General features: G+C 39.4%; 2 protein-coding genes across 2 annotated transcripts in view; one reads left to right on the forward strand and one right to left on the reverse strand.

Annotated features, from left to right (window-relative positions):
* Nucleotides 1-25,856, reverse strand: part of LOC146002569 (uncharacterized) — a 205,775-nt gene that overhangs the window by 172,770 nt on the left and 7,149 nt on the right. The window lies entirely within an intron of this gene.
* On the forward strand, nt 4,298-6,697 carry LOC146002243 (52 kDa repressor of the inhibitor of the protein kinase-like). Its single transcript, XM_083139959.1, has one exon. It carries the CDS (start codon nt 4,298-4,300, stop codon nt 6,695-6,697), a length of 2,400 nt encoding a protein of 799 aa, XP_082996085.1.

A 25,856-nucleotide genomic window follows, 5' to 3' on the forward strand; every position in this document is an offset into this window, starting at 1 on the left:
AACTCTTAAGTTATTGTCAGAGATCTTACTAACGACAATGAAAAGATTCAATTTGTTTATTATCTTTCGTTCAATAAAGTCAATAGGATCGAAATTGCAATGTGACAAATTATTTACGTTTAGTCTTTATACACAGAAATGTAACATTGCCCTTGTACCAATTTCTTTCGCTTTTGCTGCAAGAATATAGAAATTAAGGTTTTGTACTGAGATTGTATAGCTACACAGAATATCTGCATTATCTGGTTGATTAATTTTGGGTAAACTTAAAGACAATTTAATTGATTAGGTAACTTGGAAAGTTTACGGTCAACCTAACATGTTTTTTTGTTTTATTTAATCAATTGATTTTACATACAAAAGTTCATACAAAAGCGGTTACGAGTTTTACTGTAGCTGACCAATATTCCCGATAATATTTTTCAAAGATATACAATGTTTAAATTTTTCCGTCAGGAAGTTTCTAACGGTTTTCAACTCTTTCTTTGTGCTATGGTAGGAATTTTTGTGGTGCCCATAGTGACTTCCTGAATGAAATTTTTTGTGTAAATATTCAATATTATAAATTTTTCTTCTAACTATATTCGTCGGGAGGGTAAATGTCAAAATTTAACTTCATAAAAGAAATAAATATACCTTAATTATCTACGGTAAAATTACGACAAGGAGTTTACAGCGTTAAGACGATCGCCTCCAGATGATGACGTCTTGACTGAGCGCTGTGGCCTGAACCTCAAGATGGTCTTGGCTGAGACCGCCAAACCATCAACTTTGGGGGCGCTATGACCAGATACAGCAAAATACATGACTTATTACTATATAGTAAGTATATAATTGTGAGTATTGTTAACATTTTTACTAAAAAGAGTTTCAAAAGAAGATGTGCATGAACTGGGAGAGTGGATGGGACGTTCGGGCTACAAATGGCTCTTACATGACATTCAGAACGAGATCATTGATATATTAGGGAGATCTGTTTTGCGCTCCATGAAAAGTCGGGAATATTTTGCTATTATGGTTGACAAAACTTGTGACATATCCATTCGTGAACAATTGACATTCTGATTCGAACTGTAAATGAAAATTTTAATATTTTTAAGAAATTCATGGGCTTTTACGAGATTCCGAACACTGAGGCCAAAACTTAAAAAAGGGAGGGAGTGAGTCATTCATAAATTTATTTCAGTGATCAGAGCCCCCCCCCAATAATTTTGACAAATCGTCGCCCCTGCCCCATTCCTAACATAAACAGCCAATAGGAAAACGATATTTTATTGAAAACGAGGGAGAAATACTTTGCTATAATATTACAATATTAAACTATATAGAATTAACTAAACACATTTCGTAAAATTTTCTTGCTCGCTTCGCTCGCAATCTCTTCTATTCTTATAATCCAAGTTCAGAGCCATAGCTATGGGATGGCGGGAGTTGGCCCTGGCAGCCAAACGAGCTATATGAAAAAAATGTTAAAAAGAATGCCATGGCGGCCCGTAAAATTATTTGTGCCCTATTAAAACAATTTCTTTCTATGATACTTAATATGAAATATTAATGATGACTGTAATCCAAAAAGTCATTGATCAATCAAGAAATTCCTATTTGCTTGTCAGGTGTCAACTCATGTATTTCAACTATAATATAATTCACACAATATTTTGCAAAATGGTTAATGTAACCAATAGGCAAACATTGTCTGTAGTGATGCAAGAGCCTCCCGTTTGAAGGAAATAAGAGTCCGTGGTGGAGTAAGGGACCATGTTTTAATGTTTTAGTAAGTACAAAAAATGCATTACAAATTTTTACATAATTCATCAAAGTGTCGTTAATATGTAACCATTATTATTTAATTATTTAAATTTATCTTGCATAACACAACACAATGGTGTTGTTGGATTCCCGTTAGATTCCTTTGTGCGTAAAAATCTTGCATACTGGTGACTAGAGGGAATCATTATGAAGCATGATTTATAAAGGGCTCCCTTAATCAGTTCTGCGGAGAGGCCCAAAAGCTGTTGGTACATATTAATCGTCTATTAACATTATCGACCTGTAAATATCAAGTAGATACAGTCCCTATTAGTCTATTTATGTTAAACTTTATATTCTTTGGCAATCTGGAAAGGTCATTATCGAAATATGCTATTTGATTGCTCGCTTTTTTTTTGTTTGTTGCAATTTCTGTTACTTATCTCTTTGGGGGGAGGGGGCAAGTGCCTCTGTGTACCCTGCTATATCTGACAATGCGACACAATATATTAAAAGTTTGCCCCCTCTAGGATTGACTTCGCCCCCCTACAAAGAATTCCTGGCTACGGGCCTGCTCCCCACCCCACTTTAGGTTAAGTTAGGTTAGGATGGGACCCTGTATTTCTACCTATTGGAGAGAATTATGCAAATCTATCATCTGCAAGAAAAATAGCCATTATTGAAAATGTTCACTTCGCATAACTCCGTGAGGTGCTTGTGGGGGAATGGTAAGGTACTTCCTCCGAGAGGTGGGCGCGTAATGTGGACGGGCGAGGGGAGAGAGATCTGTGAATCTGGAAGAATTTCGATAAGACTCTCTATGTACCTTAGATAAGACTGCACGTGTCTCACTCCGCCAAGGGTCATGATCGGTGAATCGGGAAGGAATTCAGGCAGTCTGTGAATTGGGAATCTGTGAATTGGGCATGAATCGCTCTGAATCTCTGATAAATGCCTGGAAGAAATTAGAAATATTTTCTCTTACTTCAACGCAGCAGAACAGCCAGGATTCCTTTTTCTCTTACTTCAACACAGCTAAATATTTTGTTCGTGACCCTTTGTATATTTTGTTCGAAACTTAAAAGAAAGAAAAAAGGTTACACACACATATTTAAAAAAAAATACCAGGTGGTTATAATTAAAGTGACGGTGTTCAGAGTGGTGCAGCACGGGCTGTAATGAGAGTAGCAGTCAGAAACTTCGTAGATATGCTAATGAAGTAATGCGCTCGCGAATTACGCAAAACATAGTTCCAATTCTCGCCAACAGGATAAAACATGGCGCTGTAAGCAGTCAAAACTTAGTATAGTTACAGGAAAAACACTATAAATCGCAGAAAACAATACTCTTTGTAATAAAATATCGCTACAATTTCACTATTCGAATTACATGAACATTACTAAAGGAAAAAGCAACAAGCGTCACCAACAACAACCAGGGAGCTCACACAATGGTTAGGCAATGTCACCGACTTTGACGTCAGAGTTACGGAAAATTCCACGTTTTGACTGCTTACAGCGCCATTTTTTACCCTGGTGGCGAGAATTGGAACTATTTTTTTTTTTTTTTTTTTGCGTAATTCGCGAGCGCATTGCTTCATTAGCATATCTACGAAGTTTCAGACTGCTGCTCTCATTACAGGCCGTGCTGTACCACTCTGAACACCGTCACTTTAATTATAACCACCTGGTACTACTTGGGGAAATTGTTTAAAGGATAGTAAACACTCCTTTTTTGGACTTTGAGGTCATGGCCGTATTTAAGGGGGGGGTTCTTAGGGTTCAAACCCCCCCCGAAACGTCTGACATGTTAGATTTATACAGGTTGAGAATTCAAAGTCGAAAACTTATTCACAGCTCTACCTAGGTACAAAAATGCAACAGGAAGACAATGTGGAGAGAAATCCGCCTTGGGACAATTTAGTCAGAATTTTCAAACAGTTGGAATTCCTGAAACTTGAGGAAAACAGGTTCTATTTATGTCCATAACCCACCCGCGACCCTTAAACTTTCACTTGACCGTTCTCATTTCAGTGTTGTTTCTGGTTGGAACTCAAAATTTCCCCTTTTAACTTTTAAATTCCCTGGGCTGTTAGATAAGGTGTTTAACCCCCCTCCCCTTTCATTTCTATAATTATAATATTCAAATATCGTCTTTAAGTTTAAGATAGATATACAAAAGAAAAAGTTTAATGTTTTCATTTCCCAGTTTATTGCATATTTTTATACGTTTTTTTCCGTCTTTCCTATTTATCCCCCCCCCCTGCAAAATCCCTTGTTTGAACAATTTCCCTACTGGGAATATTACTGCACCATGCGCGAGATGCGTCTGCATCGTGACAAATGAATGGATCGCTTAAGGTTGAATTTAGATTTGACTGTCAAACAATCATGCCTCTTATAGTCCAGTCGTTGTCCTAGCCAATAGCCTCCAGTCTCAAATTTGTCATTGCTGGATGGAAGTATCTTTGTCCTTTTAGATCGCGTCCTTGTGGTGTGATACGAGTGTGTTTCTTGTGCCGGAGTTTTAGTGCTTTGCGAACCCAAAAATGAAACGCGGTGCAGATGGGAGAAGCGGACAACTCTCGATTGGGATGTTTTTCAAGAAAAAACCTAAAAGTGAAAACGGATGTAACAGTGGTGACACCTCTAATAATGACTTCGCCGCGAAATCAACGGATGACAAGCAAAATGATATTATCACAAATGCATCAGCCGATTTGTTGGTAACTAATAGTGATAGTTCTTTCTGTGAAAATGATATTGGCCTTTACCTTAATGTAGCAAATCTCAACAATCTGAAAAAAGAACAACTTTTGAAGAATCCGTGGGTTCCTTCTTCAACATATGCTTTCCCACGCAGAACTGCACGAAATCTAAGATTTCAGCTAACGTGGTTGGAAAAGTTTCCGTGGCTAGCCTATTCCAGTAAACTGGAAGGCGCATTGTGCAAAGTGTGCGTACTGTTTTCTCGAGGGGAGGAAGGGGGTAAAGGGGGGCATCAACATTTAGGGGCTCTCGTTACCAAAGAGCACTGCAATTTAAAAAATGCTTTGGAAGATTTTGCAAACCATGCGAATACGTCATACCATAAACGGTGTTTAGAGCTAGCCGAGAATTTCATAAAAGTGACTGAAGGGAAAAGTAATAAGATAGTGGACCAATTGTGCAGCGAGCGAGCTAAACAAGGAGCTGAAAATCGCGAGAAACTGCACTCCATTATAGAAACAATTATTCTCTGCGGTCGTCAAGAAATTGCCCTTCGCGGAACGGATGACTTTGGAAACGTGATGAAGTCTGAGGAGGCTGAAACAAACGACGGTAATTTCCGTGCCTTACTACGGTTCCGTGTAAGTGCAGGTGACGTTGTGCTTCAGAAACATTTGGAATCGGGTGCGCTCAATTCAAAGTACACAAGCCCTACCATTCAGAACGAGTTAATTACGATTTGTGGTGACATAATTAAGAAAGAGATAGTGGAGAAAGTGAATGCTGCCGAGTGTTTCTCTGTGATGGCAGACGAAACTACAGACATTTCTCGAATAGAACAGGTATCTGTGTGTGTGCGTTATGTAGATGTGAAGGAAGGTAAAATTCGCGAAGACTTTCTTGAATTTGTTCCAGCAGTCGACCTTACAGGCAAGGGCTTGGCCACGCTGCTTTCTGCAACCTTAAAAAGAAATAACATAAACTGTCATTTCTTGGTTGGACAGGGATATGACGGAGCGTCAGCCATGAGCGGTTACCTGCATGGTGTTAATGAATATATTAGGAAGGACCACCCCATGGCTCTTTACGTCCATTGTAGTGCTCATTCCTTGAACCTTGCTTTGGCAAATTCGTGTACTCTATCGTCCATACGCAATTGCCTAGGAAGCATTCAGTCTGTTGCAAATTTCTTCCGTTCGTCTGCTCAAAGAAACGAAGTTCTGAAAACGGCAATAAAAGAAAACCTACCAGAATGTCAACATGCAACTCTGTTAGGTCTTTGTGAAACAAGATGGGTCCATAAGCACGAGAGTGTTATCAGATTTAAAGAGTTGTACCCAGCTGTAGTGAATGCACTGGAGTTGCTAGAATCGTCTGCAAACAAAGAGACTGCTCAAAAGGCATGCCAATTGTTAAGTGCCATTGAAGGAGCTAAATTCGTAGTCCCCCTCCTGATTTTAGAAAACATATTTTCTTACACCCTAACTTTATGTAGACAACTCCAGGCTGTAAATGCAGACTTAGCAGAAGCTTGCAACCATGTGGACCATGTTATCAATACTTTAAATGCCATGCGCGAAAATGTAGAAGAAGAATTCAAGAAGATTTTCGCCTATGCCACTTACATGGTTACTGAAAACGGTGGCCATATGGATTTTCCCAGGATCGTGAAAAGACAAGCCCATCGAGACAATATCCCGTCTATGACCTGTGAGGAGTATTATAAGTTGAATGTTTTTCTTCCATTTCTAAACCATATTATAACACAGCTTAGTGACAGATTCCAACGCCACAGGACACTGATCTCTTCTTTGCAAAATGTTATTCCAAGTAAATGTGTTACAGCCAATAGTGAAGACCTGAAGGAATGTGTAGACTTTTATAAAAACTGCCTTCCTGAGCCCAGTATTGCCCACGCTGAATTTGCGGTGTGGAAATCAAAATGGGAGAAGCACAACACACCACCCAAGTCTGCTGTAGAAGGATTTGTGCAGTGCAATTCTTCATTATTTCCGAACATAAGTAAACTTCTACAGATACTGGCTACATTGCCAGTTTCAACTTCTTCACCGGAAAGAACATTTTCATCACTCAGACGACTGAAGACTTACCTTCGAAATTCCACCAGTGAAAATCGACTCAACGGTCTGGCATTGATGTCTGTTCATCGCAACATGAAGATAAACCCTGAGGATGTGCTCGACCAGTTTTCAAAGCGTTCTCGGCGTTTTGTATTGTAGCTTCCATTTCGGTGAGTTGTTTCCCTTTATTATTATTATTATTATTATCATCATCATCATCATCACCATTATCATCACCACGATGATCATTATTGTAGGAGAAAAGTTTGAATTTGAATTTTGTATGTGTCACATTTTAAATATGATTGCTGCCACATATTCTTCATTTCTTTATTCACTAATTCTTTTCGTTGTTGCGAGAACATCATTGAAGCATTAAGTAGACGTTTTCTGTATTTTCAAAAAAATTACTGCATATAAGTTTCTATTTTAGTTATTTTATGTCGATTTTCTACATTGTGGGTTAACCGCGACGATGAGGATGTACCTACCCATGCTTGACCAGAGTTCGAACCTGGAACCCTCTAACTTCGTACTTTACTCTTACTATTCCCGCAGGGCAGCTAGTGTAGTATTTACATTTAACCATTTTTTCGTGCCATGAAACATATATTGTTTAGTGACTGCATGTAATACTATTAACTATATGATCAATTATGGTTGAACCCCCCCCGAAATATTTTTCTGTCTACGGCCATGTTTGAGGTGGATGTTACTTCGGCCCCAAGCGCGAGCATTGCCTTCAAGTTAATCCATGTAAGGATCCTTCCTTCTATCCCCTAACTCGAACAAGCAAATTCGCAGCTAGGAATTTTCACTTTGAGCACTGTATTCGCTGAATACCCAGCAAGACAAAATAAGGACTCCTGGACCTGGGCTCCACCTCCTGAGATTTTGAGCCCCCTTTGAAGTAAAACATAACAGGTGTGGACAAGGACGTATTTAGGAAGGTCCAGGGAGTTCGGACCCCCCCGAAAGATTTATCAAGTATTAAAATTAAATAATGAAAAAAAAATCGTTTAGCCGTTGTTATATCATTTCCTCTGAACTTATTGTAAGACAAGGATTATATTGGGATCATACGGCTTTGAAGGACACGAAGGACGTATTTCGGAGTCCGGACCCCCCCCCCTTACCCGAAAGACTTATTTGATACGAAAATTAAATAATGAAAATATACTCGTTTAGCATTTGTTGTATAATTACCTCTGAACTTATTGGAAGACAAGAATTATATTGGGATCATACGTCTTTGAAGGATAGGAAGGACCTATTTAGGGGGGTTCAGCGGTCCGGACCCGAGAGAGACTTACCAAGTACTAAAATTAAGTAATGAAAATATTAGCATTTGTTGCATAATCGATGGTTATTAATTTCCTCTGAACGTTTCAGAAGGCAAGGATTATATTGGGATCATACGGCTTTGAATGACATTACAAAGAAGATTTATGTGCGTACACTACTACTCAAAATAATATGCATAAGATATTAATCAGAAACTTACTTTTCTCCAACTACATCAATCATTCATCTATTTGACATTAATTCATTGCCAGGGCACTTGTTTTTATGTAAATTATTCTGATCTTAACTATAGGTAAGCTACGTAATGAATATGCGCTGTTATATCTATATTCTTATACAGTCTTTTTACCTATTCGTGTAATTATAATATAATATTAATTTATGTATTGTAATTAGTATTAATTTGATTTAATATAATTATTTTAATTATTATTATTATTATTATTATTATTATTATTATTATTACTCCTGAGACACTTGGTTCTAACCCCCTCCCGAAACATATTTCTAGATACGTGCCTGGGTGTGGACAATGTGGGAAATTTATCTCGGATCTTATTTCAATTTCATATTGAGGGTCCCCCTAGAAAATATCTTGTGGGAAGTTACATTTTAAATATTACGTGTAAAACTAATATTACTGGCGAAAAAAAAAGATCATGAAGTATCAAGTTTGTTTGTTTAGGTATTTCGTAAGAATAAGGCATAGACTGGTTGAACAACTGATTCATAACTATAGGTACTACACTACACTACGATTACGACAAACTGCTTAGCTATAAAGGTGAGATGAGAGAATTTTGCTATCGATTGCCATTTGTGAGCAAGTAAGTTAATTCTGCACTTCGGAGGAGACCCATATGTCAAGTTGTCTGAGCCTCCGTGGCTGAGACAATACGCTACTGCTCATTATCGCAGACGTCATCACATGATATGTTACTGGGAACCAGATTGTTCTGTTTTGTAAATCCACTTTTTAAAATAATCGACACTATCTGTTGAATTTCTGGGATTATATAACATTTCAGAAGTACAGAGAGAGAACATGCGGGCCCATACACCTCGGGGGCCTCCGCTACGCCACTGATAGGAACACAATCTTGCTACTAAAGATTTCGGATTCGAGTTCATGCGGAAAGGTTAAAGAAAATGAGAAAAATAGAAATACACGAGGATTGACTTAGAAATTGATCCGTCTGTCAGAAGTTCGTCTTCTGCAACAAGCGAATTGAGTTGGTCTTGTAAGTCCACTTTATGCACAGTAAGGCTAATCGGGACTAGCCCTACAGTTTAAAGTGGGATCCGAAGCATTATGTGCCTCCATCTGGTATCGAACCCGTGACCCCTTGCTTACAAGGCGACGACGCTACCACTGTTCCATCGGGGAGGCCCTGCAACAGGCGAAACTATAGGTTGAAATTTGGATGCCTTCGGAAAATGTCAGCCTTTCACTACAATGTATAATGAGAAATATGGACAATTTGTGACATGTTCTCCGTTTACTCTTACTTAACAATATTTCTCGTTCGATGATAAAAGAATCAGCTACAAAAGAAAAATAAGGAACTAATTCTCACATGTAAGAACTTTGCAAGTATCATCATTCTTTTGTATTTTGCTCAGGTAAGACTGCCAAGTGGCAACCCTGCCGCGCGCCCCTGGAAGTTACGTCAGAACGGTCGTTTGCTGTGTTGGGTTGCATACATGCAGGATAGAGTTTATACTACCGTAGTAGTTTGTAGGGTAACTTCGGTGATTAACGCCACCAATTGGTCATTTCGTTCTAGAACTCATACATTTTTATTGTTAGGAACATGAAACTTACATGTATAGGAGAATGAACTTTCCTCTATTGTGTAATAATAAAATATTGATTGCACTGTTATAATGAAAGCAATAAAATACTAAATTCTGTGTTAATGCAAAATGGCGTTATTTCCAGACCTGTCGGGTAATAACGCCATGTTCATAATTACAAGTAAAACATTCACATTATCCTAATTACCAGTAAAACATTCACATTTTCTTTACTAAACTGTACTAGGAAAAATAATTACTGTAGTAAGTTATTAGAAAAAACAACTTTTTTTGTCTTTTCGCGATACCCAGTCCCTCAAAGTTCTGCGAGGAACGTGCAGCACATGCTATCTTCTATCCCTTGTTTGATGGCCGCCATAGCTTGCCTCAAGTCATCCACTGACCATTTGGCCCGTATATTTCTACATTTCCTCGCCATCTGAAAGAGGAAATTAGCCGAGAATAAATATCTGTACGCCTCGAAAGTAACTGAGCAAGGATAAACCTATTTTCGAAATCAACATTTCCTTAAATTTGAGTTTAAATTGAGTGGCGTTATACCCCGACACGATAATGGCGTTATTTCCCGAAACAACAGACTGTAGTTTAACCAACTGTTCTAAACTTACGACACCGACCATGAAAACCGTACACACATCATTCACTTACGTAATAAACGTATTGTGTACGTACAGCATTGTTAACATTTAAAATCTAATCCTACAATAGAAAAACACTCACCTTTGTCGGCGCGATGAAAATGTGGACCCTTTTTCCTCTAAACTCAACTCAAACGTCTACACTGTTCAAAGTGTTTCTCTTAAATGAAGGCTCGACAATGGCAACCGTTCTTATCAGCAATGTTACCAGGTACCATTGTTTATCGCACAACGGTGAGTCACACCTTAACTTTACATGCGTCCATGTTTTCAGAGTTGAAACTTTGAAATGGCGTTATTTCCCGCCTGGCGTTATTCACCGAAGTTACCCTATATGGTTTAAACACTTATAGGGCCGAAACTAAGCGCTTTCAAGGTAATGTTAATAAGGAAAAGTTACTTGTTTCTATGATATCTACCAGCACCCAAGCTTTGTTGAAGTTGTTTTGCGACACCTTGTATTATACTGTATAATGTAACGTTGGTGCATGGAAAATTCCATTTTAGAAGATCATACACGGATGTCCTGTTTTTAATCGAAAGTTTACGTAAATACATTTTTCTTTATTTCTTAGAATTTATTGTTTTTTTTTTTGTTTTTTTAAAAAAACGATAATTTCGAAACATTTAAAGCTCTAGACTTCGTTTTAAGCTCATTTCGAATGTGATGGAACGGAAAGTAGGCATTCGAAAGTAGGGAACAAACATGCATGTTCTATATATACTAATGGGCCTCCCCGATGGCCCAGTGATAGCGTCCTCGCCTTATATTCAAGGGGTCCCGCGGGTTCGATACCCGATGGAGGCACAGTGTGGTTCGGATCCCACTTTAAACTGTAGATCCAGTCCGGATTAGCCTTACTGTGCATAAAGTGGATTTAACACACCAAATCAACCCTGTAGTTGGTAATATTAAACACTAAACTCTTCTTGCGCTTGAGCATTGTTTAAAGATTTGTCAGCCTTTGAATGCTGCACAACAAAACGCTACGAGTCGGATGACCCGTTAATTACTCATTCTTGAATCGGAGGCGATATGTGTCGATAGGTGTAAAAATATTCACAGGCGTACACAGAGGGGGGCTGAAGGGACTACGGCCAAAACGAAATTTTCAGAAAATAAAAAAAAATAAATAATAGTCTGAAAAACCCAAAGTGTCAAGTGCAAACCTCTCTTAAAATGACTCCCGATAAACATTTTTGTCTTTGAATAACTTTTAAAGCGAAGGTTTGAAATGATAATTGGAGCTCATATCTCATGAAAACAACAACAACAACAACAACAACAACAACAACAACAAAACAACAATGGGCTATCATCGAAATTGATTTACGGCAATGTATTCTGTGATCCACGCAGTTTTTAATCTTGCTACAGTGGTAAACAACATTCTTACATTGTAACAATATGGGACGTCTAATGTTGGTACAATTGATACCTTTTAATAACTACGAGGGATGATCGAAAAAAAAGGTTACAAAACCTATTATGACGTATGTTTTAGACATAGCTGGAAGATCAACACACCTGATGATGGAGGGCACTCAACACTACTCCTCGATGTAATCACCTTTTTTGTTCAAGCATTTGTCACAACAGTAGATGAGGTTTTCCATACCGGTTGCACAGAAATCCGCGTCAAGTTCTCGTAGCCACCGTGAGGCAGCTCTTTTGACATCATCACATGTCAGATAATGGTGGCCAGCCAACCAAATGGTAGTCCCAGCTCAGCTGATATTGAGCGTAATGTTCTTCTGTCCTCACGAATACACTCATCCACAAGAGCACAGTTCACGTCAGTGGTTGAGGTACTGGGCCTACCGCTGTGTCCAGGGTTGTCATTAACAATACTGGTTCTTTGAAAGCACGACACCACTTCGCTACATGTTGCCTTGAAATTGTCTCCTCCCATACACCTCCACAATCTGTCTACGAATGTCAGCAGGTGTAGTGTTTTTGGTCCACAGGAACCGCACCACTGCCCTCACTTCTTGTACTATTGACCAATTTTCTAGACGAGTCACCATTTTAAATGTCCGCTTCTCGGGTATACATGGTCAGAATCCTAAGTCCTCAAACTCGCAACAAGACAAACATGTTATTAATTTACACATAAATTTTCGTTACGTTACAGTGAATAAAACAAAAGTTATATGCTTTGTAACTTTTTTTCCCGATCATCCCTCGTAGTTTCAACAATGTTTTTTTCTTAATATTAAAAGAAGAAGTCGCCATTGCTGAAGTTTACAATACAATAGCGGCAGGCACGTATCCAGAGGGGGGCTTAGGGGGCTCGAGCCCCCCGAAAGTTTTAGGTTTAAACTTGATAAAATGAGGTTTTTGGTTTCTTGTGGTGTGAATTAAATAATGTGACAATAATTTAAGGAGAGAAATAATTATCGAGGCAAGACGGAGAATGTTCCGTACCCCTGTTATTGATAATAGCACGTATCCAAGATGGGGCACAGGGAGCTCGACCTTCTCCCCAGGAAATTTTTCAGTTTACGTTAGATAAAATTAGTTTTTTGGCTTCTTGAATAATGGGAACATAATGTAAGGAGAGAAATAATTATCGAGGCAAGACGGAGCATTTATTATTCCCCTGTTATTGTTTATAGCACGTATCCAAGGTGGGGATGAGGTGGCTCGAGCCCTCCCCCCCTCGGGAAAATTTTCAATTTACACTAGATAAAATTAGATTTTTGGCATCTTGAATAATGTGAAGATAATAAATTTATAAATCTGAGAGAAATAATTATCGAGACAAGACGGAGTGTGTTCTATAACCTTATTATTGTCAATAGCGCATATCCAAGGTGGGAATCAGGAGGCTCGAGCCCCCCTTCAGGATTTTTTCTGTTTACACTAAATAAAATTAGGATTTTTGCTTCTTGAATAATGTGATGATAATTTGGGAGAGACAAGACGGAGAATGTTCAATAACCCTGTTATTGTTAATAGCACGTATCCAAGGCGGGGTTGAAGCGGCTCGAGCCCCCCCCCCCCAGGATTTTTTTTATTTTACACTAGATAAAATTAGGTTTTTGGCTTTCTGAATAATAAGACGATGATTTAAGGAGATAGACAATTATCGAGGCAGGACGGATAATGTTCTATAACCCTGTTGTTGATAATATTGCACGTAAACTTTTCTTGCGCTTTCGGTGTTGTCGCAGCACACTTGAGTACTATGTAGAGACTTGTCAGCATTTGGAAGTTGCACAACAAAGGTAGCGCCACACGTAGGGCGATTCGTTGTAATTTCTAATCTCTGGAAGGCGGGAGGGGGTACGGTACGTTCTTGAATGAGAGAAGGAGTCAACTACTGACAATATTAACGAATAAAGAGGATTATAAATACACGGATTCAATTTTTCGGTTGATCTGTACAAAGAATCGGTTAATGAGATTTCAGAGGTAAGTGTGACATTTCATACAGTCGATTGGTGATCAGATCAGTCAGCATCCTCTGGTTGCTTTATAAGATATAGTGATTCGAAAATGAAGACATTGACGACAGCGGAACTTCCGGGGCCTCAGTGTAGTGCTACTTCGGTTCGAGGGCCGAAGAGATCGAGGCCTCTCTCTCTCTCTAAAGTGAATATTCCAGCAGTACCGGATATTGGAGTGGTTTATTAAAACAGAAATAAGCTGCATATATCAACTGAAAATCTAAGTTTTGAGTGATGATTTAGTTTTGCCAGAACTAAATTTCGTATATGCAGTCCGAGAATTTCATGCTATAAAAAATACTTTTGTTTAAGCCTACTTGGTTCGAAACACATTCAAAAACTTAACTACCATAAAGAGACAGCCGAAAATTTTATGAATGTCGAGAAGAGAATGCAAGATGATATTGAATATGTAGACATTTTAGGCGGAAATTGCAGGCTCTACCAGGACCCAAATCAGGGCTCTACCAACTGAGCCACCTAGCCATCCTTGACTTCAACAGATTTTTCATTAAAATGTCTACATAGTACATGCCCTGTGTATATCAAGTCGTAAGGTGTTGCCTGTATAGTGAACAAGCACAGAAAATATAGGACAGAGAAGAAAACTGAGGAGCATTCCCACCGGTTGAGGAGATTTTTTTTCTGTGGTCAACAAGAGTGCTACTTCGAGGTGACAATGACAGTGACCTAATAAGGGAGATTTCACACCGTGTCGCCTGAAGATTAGGTTTGTGCGGCCTTTTGTGTCGCTACGGTGTGAAACGTTGTTGTTGATTGGCCCATTTTAATCGACACGTATCGCGTGTCCCTTCGGTCTGAAACCTTCCTAAGTCTTGAAAATTCAAGTCACAAGGATGGAAAATTAAGGCCTTGTTAAGGTTAGGTGTGAAGGCAGGCAGACGACAGCACCCTAAAGAATCATATCCAAACCTGCAGGAACAACGCATTTTACTTCAATCTCCAATACGGAATGATAAAAACTTCTGGTGAGTTGATTTTAAAAAATGTGTCCGAGATAAAGAGAGGCGTGCCCAGGATTTTCGGAAGGGACAGGGGTTACGCATACTATTTTTGGTGGTCAGTCCTGATTTTGCCAATTTTTCCAGTCTTTGACGTTCCTCCTTTTTTTAAAAAAAAAAGAAAAGAAAAGAATACTGTGTCAAATGGGGTTATGACCTCACCAACTCTCCCTTGTGCACGTCACTGGAGATAAATGAATAAGGATTTGATCATACTGGGAGACGAAACATTAGATGTGTTAGGAACGGAAGGGTTTTCACTGTGCATTAATTGTTTCGTGATCCACCTGTATTCAAGAAGACTTCCTTTGTTTCGTGCCGATATATGACAAGACAGCGGAAGCTGTGACAGGCATTTTTGAACACTTGTGAGTGCTAAGGCCTGAATCTGAACAATTTGTTGGGTTTCGGCTTTTATAAGAGCTGCAAACATGGGAGGACAAGACACGTTAGTGGTGTTCAGGCTCAATGTCGTCGCCTTGTAAGCAAGGCGTCCCGGGTTCGATACCAGGTGGAGGCCCATAGTGGTTCGGATTCCACTTTAAACTGTAGGTCGAGTCCCGATTAGCCTTACTGTGCATAAAGTGGACTTAAAAGACCAACTCAACTCGCCTGTTGCAGAAGACGAACTTCTGACACGTGGATCAATTTCTAAGGCAATCCTCGTGTATTTCAATTTTTCTCATTTTACTTAACCTTACTGCCTTTCCAGGCAACTCGCAACCATAACAATGAATGACGCAATGGCGCCTTTGTTCAGGCAGGAACTCGAATTCCTCCGAAGTGCAGAATTAACTTACTTACTCACAGATGGCAGTCGATAGGAAAATTCTCTCATCTCATACCTTTATAGCTATACGCAGTTTGTCGTAATCGTAGTGTAGTGTAGTAGAGTTATGAATCAGTTGCACAACCAGTCTATGCCTTATTGTTACCCAATACCTAAACAAAGAAACTTGATAATTCATGATCGTTTTTTTCTCCAGTAATATTAGTTTTATTCTTTTAGGTGAAAGTACAGTTGACAAGGGAAAGCCACCTGCTAGAATGTTCCAGAACAACTTTCTAATAGTCTGGAGGGGAGTAATGTTTGTGTATATATATCGTCCTGTTTTGTACTTTGTTACATTTGTACTTTGTCCAGAGTCTGAAGAAGACCTTGCTAGAAGGTTGAAACGTTACGATTTAGTTTATGTTTTAGAATAAAATAAATTTCTGCCTTGGTCAGCATATTGAGTTTTTCTTATTTTCCATATATTTACATCTATTAGCTTTGGCTCATATTTTACATATTTTAGTTATTTTTACATATTATTTCCATATTTCAGAACATTTCTCAACATATACAACACATTTGTGCAATAATACATGTCCCTGTGTGACCGAAAGAATTAGGTGAAATTCTTGCAATATTAAACGCAGTTTTATTAAATAAAAATCCATGTGAAGAGACAACAGAAAATAACACAATAACTACGAAATCATGTAGTCACTTTCATGTAATTATCAATTCAATTTTTTTGGACTGCTTCACTTTTCTGAAAATGTTCCGTTGCTTTGTTATCTCTCTTTTCATATGCGTTTGATTTACATAATACATACTTAGGCTACCTTCCGTCTTCACAGATGCTGTGGTTTTAGAACAAAACGCTTATTGCACAGCAACTTCTTAGTTAAAATTCCTTGGGCCACATTGTCCCCCAACAACGAATTGTAACATTTCTTGGCGAATTTTTGAAAAAAAAATCTGAAATGATACGTTTACTAGAACAAATAGAATGAATTGAAGGGCTCGGTGCAAGAAGGAGCTAACCCTCAAAAAGTTGTTTTCGAGATATTAGCATTTGAAAGTTTGAAAAAATCCATGAATCTGAATTTTGTTTGTATTGTCGTATAGTTGATTTCAAAAGCATGTCTGAAGTTTCCAGTTTACATGAACACATTCAAATGTGGTACAATTATTGCAAAGATGATTAAATTCGTTTTTTTTTCAGTTCATTGTTTCCCATTGTTGGTTAGATCCTTATTGTATCACAATCTTCGGTGTCAGTTCTGTTGAATGCATGACCATTATATTGTGAACCAAAAAATATACATAAGAATGAAAAATCAAAGTTAATTTTGTAGGGAGAAAAAATTGACATACAAGTTTAATTCATATGCAGTGTCAGCCGAAATATTCTCAGCACTGACACCAAATAGTGGCGTATGAATGCAGGTCGCACAAACTATTCTGAATTCAACTGATCCAGGCCCTCCTAATGTATCAGTCATCACGTCCATCCAGAATTTCTGCACTCTCCTCGGCAGCTACTTCCGTCGGAACAAGGCTGAGATAAAAATTATGGTATATTGGAGGGATCCATTCCAACAGGGACGTTAAGTCTGAATATTTCCGGACATCTATGGGAATCTGTTCCTTGTACTTGCATGGCAAATCACTTAGGGCTATCTCTGGCAGTGGACGGCCTCTTTTCTTTAGGGTGCACCTAGCCCATACTGGCGCTTCTTTCTGGTATGAATAACTCTCATGCAGAATATGGCGAGTAGCGGATTCCATCATGAACACCGCAGCCTCTTTAAACTTGAGGGGCTCCTTACCATCTGTGGTAGTTTTCTTGGTAATTGATGCCACAAGTGGTGCGAGATCCTTGAAGTCGGTTTGCTGCATGCGTGTTACATGAAATTTCTTCTTTCTGTTTGCTCTGCTGATCACATCTGCCCATCCATCTGTTGTATATTGTGTATTATAGGAAAATGTGAATGACCTCCTGGAAGATTGTCCCTTTGTGTAGGAACGTTTCGTATTCTGAATTCTAATATTTTGCATGAGGTATGTGTTCTGTGTTGCATAATCAGCCAAGTCCTAGAATGTGTGAAAAATGAACTCTGCACCCCCCTTAATTTTGTTCCAGCATTTATTTGGACAAGTACATGGCTCACCTATCTTCCTGGCTGGAACAACATCCTTTGTGTGCCCGGATGTGTACTGCTCCCCTTTATTTCTTCTTCTCTTACGTTTCACTCTCTCCCAGTTATCTTGGTCGCATCGTCTCTTTCTGTCATTTTTGCAAATGACAAAACAATTCTGATTATTTATCTTTACATTATTTCTACAATACCTTTCCTGTTGATTGACTGATTGATTTGTTGTTTTAAGTCTACTTTATGCACAGTAAGGCTAATCGGGACTGAACCTACAGTTTAAAGTGGAATCCGAACCACTATGTGCCTCCACCGGGAATTGCACCCGGGACCCCTTGATTACAAGGCGACGACGCTACACTGCGCCATCCGGGAGGCCACCTTTACTATTCTATACGATTTATCGCAATGTCCTTGATGGTACGTTGTCAGAATTTGTTATTATTAGGGAACCATGTACGTGTGTCATGTCGATTTCTTCGTGATTAATCATTTCAGCAATATGGTGCTAACCTACATTCATTATGTTAGCAGCAATTGTCATCAGAATAAGTTCATGATTTTACTGTACCAACTTGCAAGAGGCCTGACGAATGCATAGTGAGCTGATTTGCGCATTAACATGCACATCAAGACGCACACTTACCAACCGTTTTCACCGTGCCCAAGTCTGAGACAATAAGGTGTTAACCAACGTTTTCAAAAAATACCAAAAATAAAAACTTCTTTCTTACCTCATAGTCGGTGCTTTCGCTGCTCGACACTTCACACACATAGTCTGCGTCATCAAAGCTGTTGTCACCGCACAGAGGGCCATTTTCCTCATCAGAATCACAAATATATGAGGAGGTGTTGTACAGACCTTCCTCGTTATCCGACATTTTCCTGTGGCTTGACATCTTGTTACACACAGGGGGTGCTCGTTCGGCGGCGCAGATCGTATGCGCAGTTGTCCGTGGATACATGACGTCATCATCGAAACACTCGGCACGGAAAAGGCTGGTTCCTTATGCAAATATTGAGAAATTTGACAACGAATATCTTCTAAAATATAGTAGCAAGGGAAAAGTTACAACTTTTACTGTTAAGATTCATCCTTTCTAATCAATTTATCACAAAGTTAATTCAAATGTGTAAAATGGTTTTCAAGAAATCGTGTTACGAAGGAACCCCTGTTTTGTTCTCTCCAGGCTTCCAATGTAAGGGAGTTTTAACTTAAGCGCGTTGGATTTCTTTTTGCTCTATGTTTTGAAATAAGATTATTTTGTTCTTGTCAACTAAAATCATGCCTAAATCCTATGGAAAGCTGTGAAAACTATTATCAGAAAACAAACGGAAGAAATCTAAAATATCACAGCTTGATTGATATAAAAAATGCGGGATTGCTCATTTTTGTGAAAAAGGCATTGTGCGAGATCTAAAAGCAGAACTTTTTAATACTGTATGTAAATGTAAGGGTGTAATAAACGTGACTGCTTCCCAGGTACGTATCCAAGGGGGGCTTAGGGGGCTCAGCCCCCCGAAAGTTTTCGGTTTACACTAGATAAAATGCGATTTTTGTTTCTTGTGGTGTCAAATAAAATAATGTGACGTTAATTTAAGGAGAGAAATAATTATCGAGGCAAGACGGAGAATATTCTATAACCCTGTTGTTGGTAACAGCTCGGATCCAAGGTGTGAATCAGGGGGCTCAAGCCCCCCTTCAGAAAATTTTCAGATTACGCTAGATAAAATTAGGTTTCTTGCTTCTTGAATAATATGATATTAATTTGAGAGAGATAATTATCTAGGGAAGACGAAGAATGTTCTATAAGCCTGTTATTGTTAATAGCGCGTATCCAAGGTAGGGATCAGGTGGCTTGAGGCCCCCCCCCCCCACCGCTCCCCAAGGAAATTTTTCAGTTTGCACTGATAAAATTAGATTTTTGACTTCTTGAATAATGTGACGATAATTTAAGAAGAGGAATAATTATCGAGACAAGACGGAGAATGTTCTATGACCCTATTATTGTTAATGGTACGTATCCAAGGTGGGGATCAGGGGTTCGAGCCCTCCCCCCGCCTTTAGGAAATTGTTTTGTTTACACTAGATAAAATTACGTAGGTTTTTGGCTTCTTGAATAATGTGATAATAATTTGAGATATAATATAATTATCGACGCGAGACGGAGAATGTTCTATAACCCTGTTATTGTTAATAATGCGTATCCAAGGTGGGCATCAGGTGTCTCGAGCCCCCTCCCCCAGGATATTTTTCAGTTTACACGAGATAAAATTAGGTTTTTGTCTTCTTCAATAATGTGACGATAATTTAAGGAGATAAATAATTATCGAGGCAAGACGGAGAATGTTCTATAACCCTGGTATTGTTTATAGCGCGTATCCAAGGTGGGGATCGTAACTCGTGCCCCCACCCCCACCAGGAAATTTTTCAGTTTACACTAGATAAAATTAGGTTTTTGTCTTCTTGAATAATGTGACGATAATTTTAGGAGAGAAATACTTATTAAGGCAAGACGGAGAATGTTCTATAACCCTGTTCTTGATAATATTGCACGTAAACTTTTCTCACGCTTTCGGCGTTGTCGTAGCGAACTTGAACACTATGTAGAGACTTGTCAGCATTCGGAAGCTGCACAACAAAGGTAGCGCCACACGTAGGGCGATTCGGATTCATTGTAATTTTTTAATCTCTGGAAAGCGCGAGAGGGAACGTTCTTGAAAAAGAAAAGTAGTCGAACTACTGGCAATATTTACGAATCGTTTTATCTGCGGAACGTTCTAGAATATAATGATGATATTAATACGCGGCTTCAATTTCCCGGTTGATCTGTACAACAGAATAGGTAGAGACTTCAGAGGTAAGTGTGACAATTCATACAGTCGATTAGTGATCAGTCAGTGTCCATTGGTTGCTTTATAAGATCTAGTTCCAGTTTGGGCCCAAAGCTAAAGACGTTGACGACAGCGGAACTTCCGGAACCTCTGTGTAGCGCTACGAGTAGTTCGGGTCGAAAGACAAAGAGATCGAAGATCTCTCGCTCTAAAGTGAATATTGCGGCAGTATCGGGCTTGGCATTAGAGCAATTTATTAAAAAAGAAATAAGCTGCACAGATCAACTGAAAATCAAAGTTTTGAGTGATGATTTGGTTGTGCCAGGACCAAATTTTGTGTATGCAGTCCGAGAATTTCATGGCATAAAAAATACTTTTGTTTAAGGCTACTGGGTTCGACACACACTCAACAGACAATTTTGAACGCTTGCGAGTGCTTAGGCCTGAATATGAACAATTTGGTGGGTTTCGGCTTTTATAAGAGATGCAAACATGGGAGGACAAGACACATCTCGAGTTGTCGAGTGGATTGTGCATTCCGTGCATGTGTAAGACCTTCGTAAAAATACTTCTGGTACATACATGTTTTGATGCCTGATGAGAAGAAATGGACAAACACACACACTGAGATGGTTCCGGCACACAATGTTAATGCATGGAAACAGAGGAGTTGAGTGGTAGAAAATGTCCCGATTTCACGTTCTGATTAAAATGACAGCCTTAAACAGTGGCGACGATTTAGGAGATAGTTGCTCCCCATTTTTTTGCCTCCACATTATCACACTATGGCCTCTTAATGCTTGTCCTCTTGCCCCCCCCCCCCCACATTTTGGAACCCAATTGCCACCACTGGCCTTAAACATACAATTGTGATACTCCTTTAAAAAATTATGTTCAGCCCCCCCCCCCCCCCCCACAAGGAATTCCTGGATACGTGCCGGCTGCTTCCCGTAAAATATCACTGCACTCTCCACGTTTCTCTTCTGTCTTTCTTTGGCGCCGTCAATAGCTTCAACACGTTGTTTTTTTTTTATACATATCTGTCACATATTTGTTTTAATTAGTATTCTGCTCGTTCCGCCACCTGAACGCAGCAGCTAGGGCTCAAAGGGCAGTGCAGTTACACCGGAAGAAGGCTCGGAAATGGCAGGCTTCAGAAGTTAACTCATCCAAATTAAATTAAACAGGTATGTGTTCTCTCTAAATTTAAATCATAGTTCACAAATAATTTGATTAAAAGTTTTAAAAGTATTTGTTTTATTTAATAGCGTATTAATTGGTGCATTCTTCTCCAGCATAGCTATAGGCAGTACCCACACTACAGGGGGGGCAGGAACGCCCCCCTATTCTCATTCGACAATTTCTCTCTCTCTCTCTTATCTGCCCCCAGTAAAACGACAAAATAAATGAATGAATGAATGCTGTTTTAGCCAAAATATGCATTTTTGTGTCGTATGTAACAGAATAATAAACATGATTGCCCCGGGAAAATATGATTTACCCCTCCAACTTTACTATTGCGCCGTCACTAGCTACAACATATTTTGATTTCTATTGTTCCCACATATTTATTTTAATTTTAGTATTGTGAATCATATTCCACTGTGTTACCTCACGTAGCCACCCCCACCCCCCCCCACACACACGTACGATTTCAATTGTAAGTTTTAGACTAAGCTTGTCAAATGTCCATTTATATCTTTGTATTCTTGAGCCATTTTAAAAAAAAATCATTTCACCCCTTCTTCTGGACTATTTCATAGCAATGTTTTCCCACTGGAAGCCCCTTTGCAGATCGAGATCCGGGGCTATAGCCTTCCCAAGCCACCGTCCCCTCCAAATATTCTCTTGGCCTCATGAAAGAAAAATATATGTATTTCTACGAAATATTAATTTGACTTGGCAGTTTCTTTTTTCGAACAGGAATAAGTTTTAAATTTTAATAGCTTATAAATTTACACTAGCAATTTTGAGTAAAGGTTTTGCGTAACCCTAAAAGTACATTTAGAGACTGCAAGGTCAACTCTCGATATTTCAGATATATTAATAATTTTCATCACAACGTCTTGTAATAATTATTTGTTACTTCAATAACCACCTCGCAAATGTTTCTCGCATATTAAAACATAGATGCCATTTTCTGTTTATTTCCTTGTAATGCTGACCTCCGTGGCGAAGTGGTTAGCACAACGCTTTACGATGTCAAGGGCCCCCAGGTTCGAATTCCCGCCCGGGCATGGGTCTACTTTCCTTTCTTCAATTTCATCCTATCATCACGCATCCTCATCTTTGCGATTAGCCATATGTGACAGATAAGCGAAGTAAAATAAACTAAGTCTATTAATCAATTATTTTTTTAAACTCTTTAATTCTTCTTTAGCATGCCACGTTTTTGTCAAAATTATATTACGATTTGTAAAATGACGAAATTCTAAAGAAGAAGACGCAACTTTTTTGTAGCGCATCGGTCAGAAAGTTTCAGGAATATGTATTTTCAAAATACATTTTTTCACATGTACTTTGCCCCCTTTTAAAAGTAGCGCGTTTTCAATTATGTTACTAATCATTAAAAGGATGCCTCAATACCATCTTGAAGGATGACAATCATTATTTTCCTCCTCCTAAAAGTAATAATATACTTTCGCTCTCTGAATCTCCCATATAAATGCTAGGGGCCGTCTGCTTCAGCCGAGCTCACTGCTTCTCCGGTGACGTCACGCGTTCGTGCAAGATCGGCAATCTTCGGATGGCTTTACCTAATCTCTATATACCTTGTGTTACACAGAACTTTCCGTTCGTACGTTCCTTTCGAAGAAGGGTACCATGTGATTGGGCGCGAATGTGACACAGCACCAGCACCACCTCTTGGTGAATGCAGCAGACGTTCATGCCGCACGTACTGCACAGTGTATCTCAATTTTAACAGAAGTGAGGGTTAGCTCCTTATTGCACCGAGCCCTTCATATATTAATTTGGTTTACTGGCAAGCTCCTGGTTTGACGGGGTGTCCCGCCCTCACTGGTCAGTGGAGTGGAGGCCCTGCTGACCCACAAGTGTGTCAGTCTCAAGGTGCTGCTTCCCTTGTGACTTGCATGCGCGTTCTCACTGGTCAGTGGAACGCGGGTGCGGTCATGATGGTGAAGTCAAGCATCAAAGTGGTTATCGTGCATGAGAATAGAGTTTAGATTTCACAGATATGTAAGTTCAAGTTTAGAAGCAGACCCTTACCCGAACTCTGGGATGCGGGATCTCATGTCCCGAAGGTACTGAGAATTAGTCGAGACATTTAAACTAAAGAGAAATGGTAGGCAGCGTCGCCCGGTCTTGGTCTTTCGAGGTAACCGAGTCTGTGCGTCGTGTGCCTTGGCAACGGGTTGAAGGCCTACTTTGTTCCAATTTACACTCTAAGAAAACCAAAACTCATACACAAGAAAAGCTATCGAAATCGTAACACCGAAAACTTGATCAAATGTGAAGGGTGAGTCAAAAGTGCCTGACCACCCCTTATAAAATGAAAGGGAGTGTGGATTGCAGCAATTGTTCATGGTAGTAATATGTTAGGCCTAGAGGGAAAGTTTTTGGTGCATGTCATGACAACGTCCGCCATCTTGGATCCAAATTCATTTCTTTAAATGGGAAGGGGTGCATGCGGGGTATGGTTTTGGGCTAGAATTTCACCAGGAATTCAGTATATTGCCAAGTACCAACTGAATGTCCATCTAACCTATCTACAAATTTCTTGTGAACACTTTAATACATGTAAAATATATATTGGGCATCCCCGATGGCGTAGTGGTAACGTCGTCGCCTTGTTAAACATTAGGCTCAGTCCCAATTAGCCTATCTGTGCATAAAGTGGACTTAAAAATATCTATTCTATTCAACATGTACTTACAATATGAGCACGAAGCCATGAAAAGTTAAGTGAAAAACAGCCGGCTGTTGTCTCGGTTCTATAAGCTTGGTTGGTCAGTTTCAGAATGATGAATGACTTTTCAATTGTGTTTGGGTACATATTTAAGAAATAATATGCTTTCAATTTTCTTTGAGACCGATAAAAACATCCCTGGCAGGGATAAAATAAAAATTCTATTGCCGGCGATATTTGGGGGAGGGGGGGATCCCGGGCATCCAACCCGTTAATTCACACACTGTATAATATATTACTGAATGGACATTCTACAACTGTGCGGAATGAATAAATCAGTGTTCCCTTTGCTTTCCGTGTGAGTAAGGTAAAGGCACGTGTCGGGAATCTCTCGAGCGAGCAAAAGAGAGAAAGTCTCTGCGCATGTGGTGACACGAGAGGGCTCGATCAATGAACACAGGGGAGGGAACGGGAATGCAGCTTGCAGCCGTTTGCAGCAGCGCGCGCTACTTTGCTCAGACAACTTGCTTTCTCCCCTTTTCTTCCGTTATGCGCAACCTTGGTTAGCATATTCCAGAGTCAAGGTTTATACTCTATCCCGGGAATCTCTGGAGCAAGGTCGCGCATAACGGCGTAGAAGGGGAGGAAGCGAGTGGGTGGAGTGCAGCAGTCCCGCTGCTGCAAAGGCTGATAACTGCAGTCACTTTCCTCCTCCACGCAATCCCGTTCTCTCTCATGTTTTCATTTGCCGAACCCTCTCGAATCCGTGATATTGAAAAGGTAAATTTTTACAATTTTAGTCCATATTTAACTTCATATTTTGGCGAAAATAACTACATTTTTACTACATATAAATCCGTTCCCTCGTTCTGGGGATTGGCCGTTCCTTACGTCCTGGCGTGAAGGCTGTGAAGCTCATTATGGCGTTCCTTAAGGGGAAGAGTGACAGTTTCCCACCAGGCGTGTCTTTATTTCAATATCTTCGGAATGGGCACTGCTACTAAAATAAACCCTGCTGGACAAGAGAGTATGAATTTCTCTCTATGTTGCAAGTGAAAGCGGATTTTTAAGTTGCTTATTTAGCTAGACATGATGTTTGAAAAATATGATGAATAAGTATTTACAGAATTCCATGTATTACTTATGGGGAATCAACTTCAAGTTACGGCTAATGAAATGGGATTTTCGACTTTTCCGACGACCAAGAAGTTGTTCAACGTGTTCTTTTACGTCCATATACTTTTCAACGTCATTGGAGGCTTGATATTCCCGAGAGAACAAGCCGGTCCCCATGGCGGAGTGGTTTGTACATCGCGCTACGACGCCAGGGGTCCCGGGTTAGAATCCCGTCCTGGGCATGGATGTTTGTGAGTGTCCATTCACCAATTTCATCATATCATCACTCATTCCCATCTTCGCAAATTAGCAAAAAGTGGCACAAAAAGCGAAGTAAA

Source organism: Lepisma saccharinum, chromosome 18, assembly GCF_977018435.1.
Source record: "Lepisma saccharinum chromosome 18, izLepSacc3.1, whole genome shotgun sequence".
Taxonomy (NCBI): Eukaryota; Metazoa; Arthropoda; class Insecta; order Zygentoma; family Lepismatidae; genus Lepisma; species Lepisma saccharinum.

Excerpts from the sequence above, each read along its gene's own strand:
- LOC146002243 (XM_083139959.1), top strand. The coding sequence starts at position 4,298 with ATGAAACGCGGTGCAGATGGGAGAAGCGGACAACTCTCGATTGGGATG.